The sequence below is a fragment of the Candoia aspera genome, chromosome 2, assembly GCF_035149785.1.
Source record: "Candoia aspera isolate rCanAsp1 chromosome 2, rCanAsp1.hap2, whole genome shotgun sequence".
In the NCBI taxonomy this organism is placed as follows: Eukaryota; Metazoa; Chordata; class Lepidosauria; order Squamata; family Boidae; genus Candoia; species Candoia aspera.
In genome coordinates this window covers 166141837-166159220 of record NC_086154.1, presented here as the reverse complement: position 1 = coordinate 166159220, position 17384 = coordinate 166141837, and the positions used below count along the sequence as shown (strand labels likewise).

Genomic DNA, 17384 nt, shown 5'->3' with positions numbered 1-17384 from the left:
AGTCTTGTTTTTCTACAGCAGGCCTGATTTCACTCGGATCATCTTATGTGCATTTGCTTCCTAAACAGCAAGCCCCAAATGCTATCTTTTCCTAATAAGGAATATACTCTCGCTCCGCCGGTGATGCTCCAGCTTTCCAGTAACGTTTTCAGAGGCAGAGACCAGCATTGTGCCCGCAATCCTCAGTGAGAACGCTTCCAGGGATCCGGATTGGGGAACAAAATTCTGGATTTTTCAAAACCCTTCTCTAATAATCTCTAACGAGAATTTGACTTTGCCACGTTCGCCGCCCACCGAGTCGGCTGTCCAAACCCTGGGTGTAGCCGGCAGGCACTTTGGAACGCAACGAACCGAACTTCTCAGCCCGAACCCGTCGGGCCCTTCCCGCGCCGTTACAGAGGGAAACCCTGGCAGGCAGCGCGTGATAAGGCGCACCCCGCTCGGAAAGCGGGCGGGACGCCAACTAGGGACGGTCGAAGAGCGAGCAGGTTAGTTATTTTCCGGCGGGCCCTGACGTCAGATTACATTCCCTGCTCATCCTTGCGGCGGCGTTCCCGCCCCCGCCCCGCTCCACCATTGAGCGCGCGAGGGGCGGATCGCTCGTCCTGACGTCACCGACTCGGTGCGGTGTTTTGCGCGGTGCTTGGCGCCTTCCCTCCCCCTCCCCCCTGCACGTCCGCGCGCGCACGAGAGAGAGAGAGAGAGAGAGCGAGAGCGCCCCAGGTTTCCCTGCCGCTGGAGAGCCGTATGGAGGAGCAGAAAGAGAACGTGCAGCGGCGGGACCCCCCCGGAGAGGACAACGCGGAAGCCCGCGCGGCCTCGGTAAGTGTCCCTTCGCGGCCGCGCAGCCTGCCCTCCCGCGCGTCCCGCAGGGTAGAGCAGCCGGCTCGCGCTTGGCGCCCAGAGAAGCGGCGGTCCCAACCGAAGAGCTCCTGCCGTCATCGGTCGAAGGGCGCTGAGCTCCTCCCTCCCCGAAGGAGGGGCGGCGGCGCGAGAGAGCGAAAACAATTGGACCGCGGCGGGAAAGCACGCCCGCCTCCCGGGGGCTCGCGTCTCCCGCGGAATCCTCTTTCGCCCCGCTCTGCAAGATAGTCGCGGAGCGATTGCGGGAGAGAGCCATCGCGGGAGGGGGACCTGCGCGTTTAAAGAAGTCTTGCGCCATAAGGGCTTTTTTTGTAGTCGCTTGAATTTCGGCTTCTCAGTTGCACTTCCAGATAAATTTACATATAGCCAAGATGAATTACTGCCCGAAGGAGGAATCTGTGCTACAGGAACCAAACAAACCCAACCTCATGGCTCTTCTAAAGGGGGGTAGCTTTACTAATTAAAATATGAATTCATTTTTCACTTATTAATAATTATTTATTTTTAAATCGATACAGTATGGGTAAACAGAGATGGCAATCCCTTGCCTGGAATGGTAGTAACATGGACACTGAGGCAGGCTGTTTGTGTTACCTGGAAATGCCCAAGAAATCTTGCAGTGCTGCAGTACTAACAAATAAGACTGTGGCATATAATCCCTTGTGGCCTATAGTCAAATGCTTGAAACATTATTCCCAGCTATAACTACATACTGGATTGACTGTGGGGGAGAAGCTGAAGTAACAGAGAAAGATCTCTTAACTTTGGAGGATAACTCTATTTTCTGGCCAGTTGAGTTATGGAACCAACCAGGAAGCTGTAACTCAGCATACTTTTAGTAGAGCACAACAGTTAAATCCTGGCTCTCTTGCATTGCCAGTTGATAGTGAAGCATTTAAGGAAAAAATGCTTTGGACTGTTTGCTTAGCTGAGCAATATAACTTGGAAGCAGCTGTCTGTATGAATCCTAATCCATGACAACCAAACTCACTGAGAGGATAGATTGGACACACAAGAGTTCAAAACTGGGGGCTGCATGTCTTTGTGCCAATGAAGTTAGCCTACTAAAAGAACTGTTAAGAAATAAAATAGATGCAAGTCCACAAAGGCCTTTGAATTCCTTATTGGATGAACAGAATATAGAAATGCATGTTTGGTTTCTTTCTTTCTTTAATTAGAAAAGTTAACAGCATGAGAAATACATCCATGCAAAATATGGAAATCACTTTATTGCTTTAATTTGACAGGGTAATGCATTTGAACCACCTGAGTATTGATGACATCAAAGATAGTATTTCTGTACAAAGGATAACACTTTGAAATTGATTTGAAATTTTTCCAGCTGGGCTATGCAACTTGAGGATGATGTTGTCATGGAAATTTTATATTTCTGTGTCTTTTCTCTGTCATATTTTACATGATAAAATGATGTAAATTTTATCTTATTTCTCTTATTTCTCCTTGTTTTACTCATGGCCACCTTGGATTTTAAAAAAGGACAAGCCTACCTCCTTATGTTTTTCCTTCTTGTTCTCCTACCCTTGAATTTCCCTTCCTGCCTTTCCACTGGTATTCCAATGCATCCTCAGGCTTACTGGATCCTTCCCCCACCACTGAACTGATCCACAAGCATATACTGTTTTGCTTTCTTCCTGTTCACACTTTTCAAGTTTTTTTCTTAAGTGCCTGTAACAGTTAAATGATATAAATCATATTTAGCCTGTTCTTAACTTAGCTTAACTTCTTGACCACTAACACTCATCAGGATGTTCCCTCTACCCTTGTTTCTATAATTTCCTTTGTTGGTATTGTCTTATTGACTTTAAACTTACCTATGTTCAAGAAGTATATAAAAAACTGTACTAAAATACTGTAAGAAAGGATGGTGTAACAAGTTAAACAGAGGTGCATATTGTATGCTACTCCCAGTTCTGGAATTTAAAATAAAGTAGTACTGTCCTTGGGCCTGTCTGCAAATGCTGCTAATTTCCTTAACAGTGGGAATTATACTTATCTAGAGGGTACCATGTTGATGACCAAGTAGGAAATTTGGCTAATTGATGACCCAAGGACAAGATCAGGTTTGTGTGGCAATTGTGGTAAGTTTCCCTTCTTTAAAAAAAAATGCATCTTGAAAGTTAAATGTTAATAAGAAGTAGATAAATTGCACACTTCAGTATACGTGAGGGCTTTTTCGATATAATATTATGGTCATCCTTGCCTTTGGACAATTATCCAGTGACATTGTTTTAGGTAATGTTGAATAACATTATTATTTCAAGCTTTTGAAGATGAAGACAGTTATAACCATCACAACTGTTTTTTTTTTCTCATCATACAGCCTTTCAGTCAGAGTAAGCAGGGCTGCAAGTCTGATTTTCAAGAAGATAATAATAAAAAATCCATGTCCAATTCAAGTGATTTCAGCGATCCAATCTACAAAGAGATTTCCCTGACAAATGGTTATATCAATAGAATGAGTAGAGAAGAGCTTAGAGCTAAACTTGCTGAATTCAGACTTGACACCAGGTAACCATGTGCGAAGTGCATATATTTCCTGATGTGTTTCTGACTCCATATATAAAGGTGAAATTTAAAAAGTCACCTCTTATGGATCTCTCTTCTGAGATGCTTTTATGATTTGTAGAAGGACAAAGAAAGAAGCTAAGTCTGTCTATTGTGAATAATTATTTCTGCATAGAAGTCATTATCATTGGAAGAGGTGGGCAGGGAAGGATTTTACACTGAACAATCATAGGGGGGATTCCTCAGTATTAAATCTTGCATAAAGTTGTAATTCTAGAATTTGCATTGTGGCATTATATACCTCTGCATGTCTTCAGTCGAAGGAGCGTATGGGAGAAACTCCAGGTGAACTTTCTGGAAAGGATAACCTGATAGAAAAAGGAAGTTCAAGAATTCGGTGAAAATGGAACTGAAAAGTTTAAATAAGAAAATCTTACGTGGAAAAAAGGGAAGCTAACGAGTAGAAGAGTTCCCAGTCTGTTGGGAGGTGTGGCAAGAGGAGGCCCGATAGCAAACGTTGTCTGTGGCAGCTCTCTTCCTATGGAACAGCCTATCTCCTGGGCAGTGAGGGCCCCTACCCTAATGGCCTTCCAGAGGCTGGTAAAGACATGGCTTTTCTGGATGGCCTTTGGGGACACAGGCCTATATATATTTGTTGCTTTATCTGCATGTACAGTATTATTTTAGTTCTGATGATTTAATGTCATGTATTATTTATTACTGTTATTCTAATATCAGTATCCCAAGAATCCACTTGGACTGAGGTAGTGGATAAATTGCATAAATAAATTAAAGTTGGAACCAGGAGGTGATAAAAAAAATGTAATTCGTGACTGGTGGTGGTTTAGTAGTAGAATGCAGGCTTTACGTGCAAAATGTCCCCGGGTATGGTTCTTGGCATTTCCAGGTAAAGCTGAAAGAAACTTTTGTCTGGCAACCTGGAATTCCCTGCCAACTAGGGTTGACAGTATTGGGGTAGGTGGAACAATGATCTGACTTTTTAGAAAATAGCTTCCTGTGTCATGTATATAATGGCATCACAATTTTTTAATATATGATGTTCTTTGTAAATAGTGTACATAACTAGTGTTCCTTCTGTTTGCTTCCCAGACACAATTTAACTTACCTGAAATGTAAATGAAAGGATTACTTTTATGGGCAGAAATACCATTAATATCATTGCAAACAACTTATGTAAAAACTGGATTATATTTTGTCTAGAAATAATCTCTTAAATTTATTTAAGGCATAGGGAGTTTTATAATCCTGTTGAGTACTTCTTCTCTTGGGATAAAGCTGTTATCTCTTTCTCAGTGGAAAACTACATAGTAGGAGCAACTTCCTTTTGAGGCTTGTTTGATTTAAGCAGATCAAAGTAGGTCATTCTTGTCATTTCTGTTGGAGGAAGTTACTAGAAACAAGGCTGACATTTGCATGGAGAGATAATGTCCAAACGGATTAGGAGGTGCTACATTTCTGCTCTAACTTAGCAGTATACTAAAATACCCTGGAAATAAGCTGTGTTGATTTTTTTTTCTTTGACAGAGGAGTGAAAGACGTACTGAAGAAGAGGCTGAAAAACTATTACAAGAAAGAAAAACTAATGCAAAAGCAGCCGACAAATGCAGAAGATTACTACAATTATATCTGTGTTATTGACTTTGAAGCAACTTGTGAAGAAAGAAATCAGCCTGATTTTACTCATGAAATAATTGAATTTCCTGTTGTTTTACTAAATACTCAGACATTACAAATAGTAAGTATTCATATCCTACCTGTCTACTAGATGGTTTAATAAATTCATCAAAAAGTGAGTTTTGCATTTTGAAAATAGATAGCAAAGCAAATATATTATGTTGACTTGTATGCTGTCTGATCAACAAATTAGGCAGCTTATGACTCTGGCTGACACAGCCTTTTTAGATCTTGAATTACATCCGTAAGAAAATAAATAGTGATATATGTTTGTTACTTAGTTTAAAGGCACTTTGTGCAAAAGAATATTCCCTTTTTCTTCCCCTTGCTAAGTGGAACAAGCATGACAGAAGTAAATACATGCCTGGACTCCCACAAGTAGACAGTTTGAGAAAGGGAAAATGATTTTGGGTGAAAGACGGCAAAGAATGGTCCAAATGCCCTGCTCTGCTGCTCTTCTGCTCTAAATGACACCGCCTTGAGGCTGCTTTTCATTTTGTTTTAAGATGTTCAGCCACATGTTCCGCAGGTATGTAACACTGATTCAGTTGCATATCGTGCTAAGCCATAAAGCTTAGTTAGCACAAATGTGCATGCTCATGCTCATTGGTTTTCCTCTATGGAGTGTGGCTAGCAAGTTACCCATCATATGTTGTTTGTTTAGACTTAAGCATGCTGTTTCAGTGTGGGCTACATTCCCAGCAGAATTGGTTGAAGAACCTGGAAAGGCCTGTGTTAAGTTGCTTATGGGTATGTTCTCTGATTTGTTTTGGCTGGAAATGGCCTAGCCTGCATCCTGTATTCATCCAACATGCTGATGATTAAACAAACCAATGGGTGGTTCACTAGCTATGCTGCTCTGAGTGAGGAGTCAGCAGTTGTAGATATGACATGGGATCGCAGGTGTATCCCTAAGGGGTGCTACCTCTGGGCTGCAAAAGTCCAAAGCCCACTGGATGACAGCAGAGAGGGCTTTCTGTATCTCTTTATTGTCTTCTCATGGCTGTCCAGATACGGTGCCCCTAATATACTTTGACAAGTGTGTAGTGACTGTAATAGCACATACATCATTCCATATGGGCTACTCTGTATTACAAGTCTTGACACTGTTTGCGAACCCAAACCTGAAGTGGGAGTTGTAAGAATGCCCCTAACCATAGCAGCAGGAGCAGCAGAATATCCCACGTAAAACACAAGTGTGGTAACTGCAGTACTTGTTGCTAAGGCTCAACTAATCCTTATCATCTTTGACTGATTGTTGTTATTCCTTTACATTAATGAGCTATGAAAGGAGTGGATGTTCTGTGTTTTGTCTGTATGATCATGAAATGACCTATGATTAAGTTCAATTTTGTAGGAAGACACGTTCCAGCAATACGTGAAACCAGAGATTAATCCTCAACTTTCAGATTTCTGCATTAATTTGACAGGAATCTCTCAGGTAAACTGTCTTTGTCACTCAGTACAGTCATTAAGCAAAACTTTTTTTTAAGGTTAAGGTTTAGGCATTGATTATAATCCTAATATCTGATTGCAAACAGAGCATGTAAGTGAAGAGTGCTCAGGTCTAAGCTTCCTGATTTCTCTTTTTCTTTACAGATGCATTTCTTTCAAGTCAGTACCACAGGCTGCAAGTAAAATGCCTATGGTATTGATTTAAAAGAAGTACGTTTATAGAGAAATGTATAACTATTCTATAGACTAGAATTCTGAATTTTTCTGAGCAATTCTCTGAGCTGATATGCTTTCCTAAAACACTGAACACTGTTCACCATTTCTAACACCGTACTGTAAGCAACCAGTATTGATCATGCCTGGGCTGGTTGGGTCAGAGGCAGAATCTAATGTCAATCAGTACTCCATGCACCTGCAGAGCCTGCTTGTACAACCAATAATGTGAATTGTTTAAATGGTACATTTATTGACTGGGAGAGGATATGCCAATTCTCATGAGAGTTCCACCTTGGTGAAGACTACTTTATTGCCTCCTTAGTGCCAGCTGCAGGAATAATATTGCAAAGTCTCCTTGGGATAATAGTACACCTCAAACTTGTTACATTCTTAGTAGCGCAATAACAATCTAGTTAATAAGTTTAGTTGGAAAGTGCACCAAAAATAGGTATGTTCATAAAAGTTGGCTTGTTGTAATGGTTTGTTAGGTACTGAATCTGATATGGGGCAGTAGACATTTTAGATGATTTTGAGATAGAGGCCCTTAAGTTTGGTGTTAAGAAGTTCCTACTGCTTAAAGTCTTAGTTCTTTCCCTATACATTATAGTTAGGCTGTGGAGCAAAAAAGAACTTTCTGCCATAAATTGCATCCTTCTTCCAGTTTTCCAAGCTGAGAAGGGATGAATGTATAGGGAAATGAGAGAGCGAGCAACCAGAAAGGTAGGATGGTTGACAGGCTGCAGGGTTTCCTTGAGGAGAATACAACGTGCAAGAGTTGGATCCAGGAGATCCCTCCCTCCCCCACCACCCCTAAAGAATATTAGGCATATGATGCAAATACTTCGGGAGTCGTAGCGAAGTTTGTATTTTCTCATTGAATTAATAAGAATATAGGATATTTCTGATGCATTGATAGTTACTGTAGAAAACCAAAAACTGTGTAGTGCATTTTTAATAATATGGCTTGACAGAAGCCCTGTTCATATTATTCTCCCATTAGAAAATTAGTACTCAAGCTTCTTAGTATACAGTAATTGTATTTTCGCTGATAATATTTCTAGGAACTGGTGGAGAAAGCTGATGAATTCCCCAAAGTGCTGCAAAGTGTTGTAGATTGGATGAAACAGAAAGAACTAGGAAGCAAATACAGCTATTCCATATTAACTGATGGGTATGTAATGGGGAGAGTTGTACGTATGTTCAGTTAATGAAACATACTTATTTTTTTAATTGCAACCATTAAATTATGTCAGTGTTCTTCAACCATTCTTTAGCTTTCATAGGATTGCATTTTTGCCGTTGTTCAAGTTGGTTGCGTTTGCAACTGTAAGCTAAATAGGATGCTGTGATTGGAATGTCTGAACACCTTGGATCTTTCCCCTGCTTGTTCTCTGGTGCTGCACATGAGCAGAAGAAATATTTTGTGTTTTGAAAAGATTGTAGCAAATTTACACAGATTAAAATCCAGAACATAGTAGAGGATTACCACTTGTTGAATTCAAGAGGAATAATTTGTATAGGTAATTACATTAACATTCAGACATGAACAGTGAATCCGGTTGTTTTATACAATGGCTACACACGAGGAGATGCTATAAAAATGCTAAATTTTCCGTCTGACAATGAAGATAGCTAAAAAATGCCTTATTTGCAGAACCATACAAGGGAGTGCATTCATACGTACATCTGTTGATTTTTTAATGCTTGGGCCATATCTTTTACATTTGAACAAGAAGTATCATGAGTAACATAAGACAAAATTAATGAATAATAAAATACAGAATGTATTTATTAATAAATATTTATTTAATAAATATTATTTATTACATTTATACACTGCCCATCTCATTATAAAAAACACAATTCAAAGTTAATGAATCATAAAACTAATGAAAGATGATATGATCAGTAAAATGCTAGGAAACAAATCAACAGCATGGAATAAAACAATATCTCCACGAGAAAACCTGGGCAAACAAAATTGTTGATGCTTATTTGGGCCACTGAAAGAGGAATTTAGCAACAGGTGTTGCCACAGATAACACTGGCTCGTTGCTTAACTCTAAATTCAGGGACTCTCAGAAAAGGATTTACAAATTGTGTCAGAAAAATTGGGCAAATACACAAAGGGAGATCTAAATGGTTTCCAAAAGAAGCTCAAAAGAACCTCCTGATGAAAAACTAAATTGGCATTCTTAAAATACTTTGATTTGTTTGTTTGTTAAAGGTCCTGGGATATGAGTAAATTTTTAAATATCCAGTGTCGTGTTAGTCGTCTGAAGTATCCGTCTTTTGCTAAGAAGTGGATTAATATCCGCAAATCCTATGGAAACTTCTACAAGGTTTGTTGTCTCCTTGTTTCCTGATACATTCAGATTCTAGTTGAGAAAAGTAGAAGCCCAGAAATGGGTTTATAATAATTGGCAGGATAGTGAATTTAACTGTATGCTGTCATGAGTAAGGATGGCGAGCAGGGGGCTCCCACCCAGACTGTCAAGCGCATGCATAGCACTGAGGAACTGTTCAGCCATTCAAAGAGACACAGATCGGGACCACCTTAACCTTTGGGGTTTATATGGCTGGGTTTTTCCCACGCTTCCTCAGTTTGTTAGGATTCTTGTTAAGTACTAGTAATAAATATTAGAGACCAAGTCATTGTCTCAGTGTGTTTCCTGGTAGTTAGGACATATGCTGTGGCTAGGAGAATTGTATGAAGTTTTGGGTAAAGATTACCCCTATTGACATCTATATGACAGCTAGGAAACCTATGGAGCTCACACTGCCATTCAGTAGCCCTTCTGCATCTCCTAAACGGTGGGGAAAAGGGGTTGCCTTCTTTTTTTTAGTTTTGGAGCCATTTTGAACAGGGAAATGGATGCCTTAAGCATCCCTTCCACCCTGGGGATGTCAGTAGGTCACCCCCAGTAACTTCAAAGTACAACTAGTCCTCACTGACTGACTGCAGTTGGGACAGGGACTCTTGTCACTAAGCAACATGGTCATTAAGTGAAATGTCACATGACTGCTCAGAACTAACGTCAGTTCTGCTGCAGTCATTAAGTGACTGACATGGGTCCTTAAGCATGACATGTGATTGCGACTTGCAACTTCCTGCCAGCCTCCCAAATGACCTTACTTGTCGAAAGCCAGCTGTGAAGATTGCAAATGGTGATCATGTGATCGTGGGATGCTGCAACCGTTGTAAATGTGCGCCGGTTGCGAAGCACCTGTATAGCAATCACATAACCACAGAGATGCTGCAATAGCCACAACTTTGAGGACTGGTTGTAAGTCTCATTCAGAGCCATTGTAACTTCAAACGGTTGCTGAATGAGGCAGTCAGTAAGTGAGGACTATCTGTATATTGAAGAAAAACATGTATCTTTTATGTAGAAACACAAAAATGCTGCCTGCCCCTGCTATAAGATGTACCAGATACTATACTTATGAAATTCAGAATCTGAATGTTGCTTTTTGTTGGCCATTCTTGATTTCTCCTTTCTAGAACTGTAGAACTGGAACAATAGACCTATAAACACTCTTTGAGCCAATGGGCATTATTTGAAATGTGAGAAAGTGTCCTGTGTGCTCTTATATAACACGGGCACCTTGGTGGGCATGGCCAGTTGTAAAAGATCCTTTTGCTGAAGGAAAACTGGTTCTCTTGCTCTCCACCACCCCTTCTAGTACTTCCCTCCAGGATATGCTCTTAATCACCCTGCTTTAACTTTTAACTTTTTTGGTGCAAGTGGACATACTTCCAAATAAATGGCTATAACTACCCATCGTTTTTGTTTTCTAAGAATGCCTGTGTGTGGCCCAGAGACATTCTTAGAAACAAAAATGGGAAATGGCTTGGTATGCTGAATGTTGTCCTTCTATTTATTTATTTTAATTAAAACAGTATATTTTAAAATTATACCCATTAGGGTAGGAAACCTGTCCCACTTCAGCGCACAGCTAGAGTAAAGAGAGAGCCCATTGCCCTCCCACTCACACATATGTGGGCAGGGATAGAATTTAGACCAGTTAGTAATGTAGACAGATTGATAATAGAGACTGCATTTCTCTTCTGTCTGAAATCTACTAAGAACGATTCCCTTCATTTGCCAGGTTCCTAGAAGCCAAACAAAACTGTCAACCATGTTGGAAAAACTTGGGATGGACTATGATGGGCGGCCTCACAGCGGGCTTGATGATTCCAAGAACATTGCGCGAATAGCCATTCGAATGCTTCAGGATGGATGTGAACTCCGTGTGAACGAGAGGCTCCATGGTGGGCACCTGCTGGCGGTCCCTTCCTCTGCTCCCATAGAGGGAGCTCCAGTACCACAGATGCCGAAGTTTCGATAAATATTAGGAAGTGAGTTATACTGTGTTCAGGCCCGTATTCTTGGCATTCCAAAGCCTTTTCAGAGAGTTGATTTTCTAAAGGGGGCTCTATCCCCAGTTTAATCCCTTGCAGAAATATACAGGTCTCAGAGCACCCACTGAAAGTCTCTGTTAATTTAATACCCCTCCAAAATAGTCACACTAGGTTTAATTTTAGTTGCCCAAGTTAAAATGGTTTTCTCTAAAGTAAAATCAAACAGAAGTGTAACATTTGATCTGCAGATAAAACAATACTGATGTTTTGTAACGTCGTTGAATACCATGGGGAATTCATCTTTGCTAATCTTTTGTTTTACTGTTTAACATACCAGGAGGATCTATTTGACTTCAAGCAACAGTGACCAAATTGTCTCCTGGTATTTGATATTATTTGTAATGTAATGTAATTCTTTACAATGGGGCATTTGTTTTTTTTAAGTTTGGTCTTTCTTACCCAGTTAATAGAAATTTCCAATAGTAATACATTTTTTGATATATTATATTGATGTGGTAATATTGTTGAGGGACCTGTTGAGCCACTATTAGATATCTCTTAACCTCATTAAATTCGGATAGCAAATTAAGCATTTCATTACATTTCTATTGAAATAATGGAAATGTGTTTAACAGGATCATCGTGCTTTTCTCCTTCCATTATATACCAGCATGGTGTGACTTACTTTGATACCCTTCCCCCAGTATTGTTAAAGAAAAAACAGAGAAGCATATTATTCCTATAATAATTGAGGCTTTGGCATGGATTTCATGCCAGTATTTCATTTATATAATCAAAGAGAAACAAATAACTTCCCTGTAAATTATTACGCCAACTGTTGTTTTGACATTTCAACTCAGTTTTGAAAGGTTTGCTTTAATAAATACAAATAGAGTTTTTAATGGTCACTGAACCATTACATAGTATGGCACATTTTAATATTTATTGCTCAGCTCTTGTAGATTTCTGACTTTTGAACTGGTTTATTATATTTTGTCACCTTCATGGGAATTCTGCTCAATTTGTTGTCCAAAATGTTCTGCGGGAATGAATGGCTGATTCAAGTCAACTAGTGACTTCATGTCTAAGCAAGGATTTAAGCCCATCTTTTATCCATTATACCTCATAGTGTCTGTATACAGTGTATAGTTTGGCACTGTTTGCAGCATTGGTTTTCTCCTGAAAACCGACTTTGTAAATATTCTGCTTTGTTCTAATCTGTCCAGAGTAAAACTGAATGATGATTTGACATTACACTGTCTGCTTCAGCCTGCAATCTTAATATTCCTTTCTGTTTTAACATTTTAAATCATGTGTTCCTACATGTGTGGACTCATATAATTTCTACAGGTTTTGTTCATGGGGTTGGGATGGTGCCGAAAGATTATGATTAGGTTCACACCTTGTACTAAGTTAAAATGGGCTTGGCTATTTTATGGGTGAGTATAAAGCCAGCCAGCGCACATCATTTATGGTTCAGGTGAACCCAGGCTACTGGATTAAACCAATAAACCTATGTGAATTATTGTGTTGTGTGGACACGGCTTAAGATTTTGTTCTAGGTCACCTTTTATCCACTGCACAAAGTAGCTATTCATCTTCTGGACACTTTAAATATCAGCTTTTGAGATACTGTAGAAGTTTATGCAGTTTGTCTGTTTTTACTTTAAAACAAGGTTTCAACCCACTGTAATCATTTATATTTTAATTTAATGTGTTGTATCTTTCCAATAAAGTTCTCATAGCTCCTCTGCCAATACAAAGTTGTAGCTGGACTGTGAGAACAGATAGAAATTTTAGTTGATCATTGAGGCTGGAGTTAAGACAATGGATGACACGGAGGGACCAGCAGGGGCTGAATTAAGATCTACTGGGTGTGCATGTATGTTGGATAATACTGCTGTGGACCACAGGAAATAGCTTATGGTCATCTTAGTTACGTATTGCCAAGCATATCTCAAATGGCCATAATGTGGAGATTCTCTAACACAGAAGTCCTACCTGGTAATAGATCTTTTGGATTAGTTAATCAGTGTGTTACATGGGCCACTGACCAACACAGTAGCTAACCATGCTTTGGCTTAATTACTGTAGTGTGCAAACCAGAAAGCTGGATTAAGTCAATTAAACAGAGGTAAGTATGTTTTGTGAATATAGCCAGTGAATACCCCAACAATTTACTTAGATTTTTTTTCCACTGACTTTTTCATTATGCCTCGTGGACTTCCTAGAAGCAGTTGATTAGCCAATCTGGGAAGTAGCTCAATCTTTGGTCTGATTCAGCAAGACTTGTCTTCCTGTGTTTCTATCTTCACCTTCAAAATTCCTTGACAGTACATTCTTGAACGAAGGGTAAAACCAGTTTATGATATTACTGGGTGCAAATACCAAAGGAGAATAAGTTGAGAAATTTTGAAGAATTCTTGGTACAGCAAAGGTAATAGATTGCAAGTGGGATCAGTGTGTTGGATATATTGTGGGAATATAGATTTAAAAAAAAGTTTGTCCAAGAATAGCCTTGCTTTATCTCATCAATTTGTTACAACATCTAGGAACAGAATTCAGCCAAATTTAAGTACATTTAAGTTCTATTAATTTCAGCAGTAGAACTTTTAAGCAGATATTTAAATCTCTTGGTGAAACGAGTGGATGTAAAGATTTTTAAATTGGGCTAAACTGTTAAAATATACTACAAACAATCACATAAAGCTAATGGAAAAAATCGTTTACATCGTATCTCCATCAAGTTTGCACTGTTTATATGCCCTGACTGGATCTTCTTTAAATCCAAATGGGAATTTACATCTGGTGTGCCTCCAGGTTATTGGGTCCCATATCATAGTAAACAAGACACTTAGCAAGAGAACAGTAAAAAGTCTTCCAACCCAATAAAACAGTGCTTGAAAACAATAGATCAAAAGAAGTAAAATTCATTTTAATATAGAAAAAGCAAAACAGGCAATGTAAAACATTGCCTCATTCTGAGTAGAACTTTGCTATCTTACAAATATCTCTGGCACATCTTCAGTTGTTTTCTGAAAAAAGGACAAGATGGGGAGAGGATAGGCAGACCTCCCTTGGGAAGGAATTCTATAATCGGTGGGCTACCACTGAGAAGGCCCTACTGGTCATTGAACTGCAGGCCAATCCATCAGCAGGAAGGCAAGCAAAGCCTCTGTCCTGGACTTAGATGCACAGATTGGGGTGATACTTCGAGCCATTAGGACTTTATAATCCCAAAGCAGCAACCACCATAAATATTTTTTTATTTTATTTATTTTCCCACCTTTATTATTTTTATAAATAGCTCAAGGCAGCGAACATACTCTTACTCATTCCTCCTCCTGCTTTCCCCACAACAACCACCCTGTGAGGTGAGTTGGGCTGAGAGAGAGCGACTGGCCTGAGGTCACCCAGCCGGCTTTCGTGCCTAAGGTGGGACTGGAACTCACAGCCTCCTGGTTTCTGGCTCGTTGCCTTAACTACTAGACCAAACTGGCTCTCAGTCAAATATGTTGACTGAGTAGTATGGGAGTTGTAGAGAAAGGAGGGAGCCAGATCAGAAAATAATAGTCTTGCATAAATAAATAAAACTTAACCTTGATTTTCAAGGAAGTTTGACATGAAATAAGATAGTGATATTTGGAGAAAGGCTTGGCAAGTGCTCTCTGCTCATTTATGGATGAAAACACTTCCATTTTTCAACTGCAATTGTTGAAATACAATACTTGTAAGTCTGTTGGCAGTGCTCATATCCTATGGCCTTGGAAAGGCTAAATGATGTATTATTCAATGCAGTTAGGACGGGGATTAGATTCTCATTCAGCAATTAATGAACTATATTAACCTTTTTTCTAGAGTTATTTCAGGAATAAGCTGCAAACCTAAGTGTCCCCAGAACCTATGCATTCCCAAGCGTAGGAAGGCATTTGGCCATTTTAATGTGTTATTGTTAGCAGTTCAGCTTGGGATGGCTGAAAAGCTGCCTTTTGGTAGCAGCACGCGGATGTGGAAACAAAAGCGTATGTGTTGCTCTCTTGTTTGTTCCTTCTACTGGGATTTACATAGAAAACTGTTCTCATGCTTACTGTACTTTGTTTCCCAGGAGAACACTTCATTAGGATGTATTCTGTCTCTCTCAGACAAAATTAAATCTATTGCTGAAGTAGTGACTAGAATTTTTTGGTCAGCTGTGAAGATTACAGCTCATGTATCTTCATCATTCTGGGGTGTTTGTGGACTTGTGATCTGTGTTGGCTTTATTTGTAGGTGAAATACATATTGCTTCATAGTTTGTTAGGCTTCATTTGGTTTATAACCTCTAGATGTTCAAGGAGGCATACAATGCACTCCTTCATGCCTGCCTTCTATTCATTTTTGTATGGGGTAAGTTGGAATGAGAGAAGATGGTTAACTCAGAGTCACCCAGTGACCTTCCATGGTTGATGATGAAATAGAACCCAGGTCTCCCTGGTCCTAATCCTTAACCACTACAACACACTAGCTGAGAAGGTCCCAAGGCTGGACAATAAATATCAAAAGCCCTTTTCAGTTGCCTATAAATATGCTTGCACTGGGGCTGCTTCTCCAATTTGAATTGCAATTCATTTTCCATTCTTTGGGGCTGATGTAAGTATTTTGACCATCTCCTTTTTGGAAGTCCTTCAGAAGTGCAATTACAATTTTGCTCATTTTGTCTTTTACTTGATTTATTTACTTTACCATTCCAGTAACAAAGTCCTAACTAAGTTACTTAGTAAACCAGAACTGCAAAGAATTCTATTGAAAATTACGTTCTAACCTCTATAACAAAATCAAAACTTAACTTTGTCAATAAATATATATCAACAAAAAACAATTATTTAAACAGTACTATTGTCAGCTGATAATTCTCACAATTTAAATTTGAGTTGGCCAAAATAAAGCTTGGAGCAAATTTTGACCATGTTCCTTCTCTGCCTGTTCAAGATTCATCGGGCTTTTTTGAAAATGGTGGCCGATCCACACTTTGCAGGATCCTGACCCACACTCTGAGAACTCCTGAATTAGTGTCCTGTTCATCGTTCCAGTGTTGCCAGTACATTGTAACATTTTGCATGTCATTTGGCTGATGCGTGTTTCGTCTGGGAGGGGAGGAGGATTCCATCTCGTGGGATTGTTGTATGTTAGCAGCTGGATTGGAATGTGTTTGGGTTATCTCGTGTGTTCAAGGTTCCTTTCCCAGGACATCAGCAGAAACGGTTACCAGCACCTGGGGGGGTGGAGTTTGCAACGGCAGGGCGAGGGGAGGGATTATGTTTGAGCCGAGGGGTTTTTAGTTTGTATTTGGCGTGCTTTTGCTCATTCTCAGCTTTCTCTGTATTTGCATACTATTCTTTAATAAATCAGATATCATTAAGTTCCTGCTTGTGAGTCTGAGTCTATTAGAGTAGGCAATCATTACATAAAGCTGAGAATCCAAAAAAATTTCCGTTAGCCCCTTTCCAGATTTATTTTGTGAGGGAGAAGTGCTAGCGATGAGCAAACCAAATCCCCAAACCACGGAAAGCGAGGAATCAAGCGAGGGGGAACCCGACTCCACAGTGATAAGAACAGAGAGAGTCCCTCCTCGAGAGCCCTCAGAAGTTCGAGAGGGGTCGAGCTCCAGCCTAGGAGAAGAGGTTGGAGGTAAAAGAGCCCCTGAACCGACCGGTGAGTCGCCAGGCAAGCTGATCACCTGGGATGAAACACAGGGATCCCTACCAGGGACGTCCAAAACGTCTTGGAAGCAGCGATACCCGAGTTCCCCAACTGTGGTGAGGCAGGAGGGAAAGGAGGATTCCCAAACCCCTGACCGTATAAAACTGGTGGAGGCCAAATTGGAGTCACTAGAATTTATGTTTCAGAAAATGTCCATGGACGGGTCTATTAGAGTAGGCAATCATTACAATTAGCTGATTTGGTATTGCCATTAGTTAGCTTTGTAATTAATATACTAAACTATCCATGATATCTGGGAGGTAATATACTGAAATCAGGTTAGGGAAATAAATAGTGATACCTGGATTTGTTCTGATGCAGAACAAATATTAAGGTTTGTAACCATTTTTATTTCAAACTAAAGCTTGGTGTGACTCTTTGAAAATGGGACTCACGTCACCTTGGTCTTGGTCACCTCTTCATTGGATTACTGTAATGGCACTAGAAGGGCTGCCCTTGAAGACCACTGGGAAGCTACAGGTGGTCCAGAGTGTAGCAGTGTGGGCAGTGATGGGCACGTTAT

At 40.0% G+C, this 17384-nt stretch overlaps 1 protein-coding gene across 2 annotated transcripts; it reads left to right on the top strand.

Annotated features, from left to right (window-relative positions):
* The first annotated feature begins 681 nt into the window (after positions 1–681).
* On the top strand, positions 682–12647 carry ERI1 (exoribonuclease 1). 2 transcript variants are annotated; one of them, XM_063294748.1, is made up of 7 exons: positions 682–822; positions 3206–3393; positions 4936–5146; positions 6443–6526; positions 7818–7927; positions 8984–9098; positions 10870–12647. In XM_063294748.1, exons 1-7 carry the CDS (start codon positions 748–750, stop codon positions 11107–11109), a joined length of 1023 nt encoding a protein of 340 aa, XP_063150818.1. In that variant the 5' UTR covers positions 682–747; the 3' UTR covers positions 11110–12647. The 2 variants fall into 2 exon arrangements, with proteins under 2 accessions (XP_063150818.1, XP_063150819.1); XM_063294749.1 differs by lacking the exon at positions 6443–6526.
* The last annotated feature ends 4737 nt before the right edge of the window (positions 12648–17384 follow it).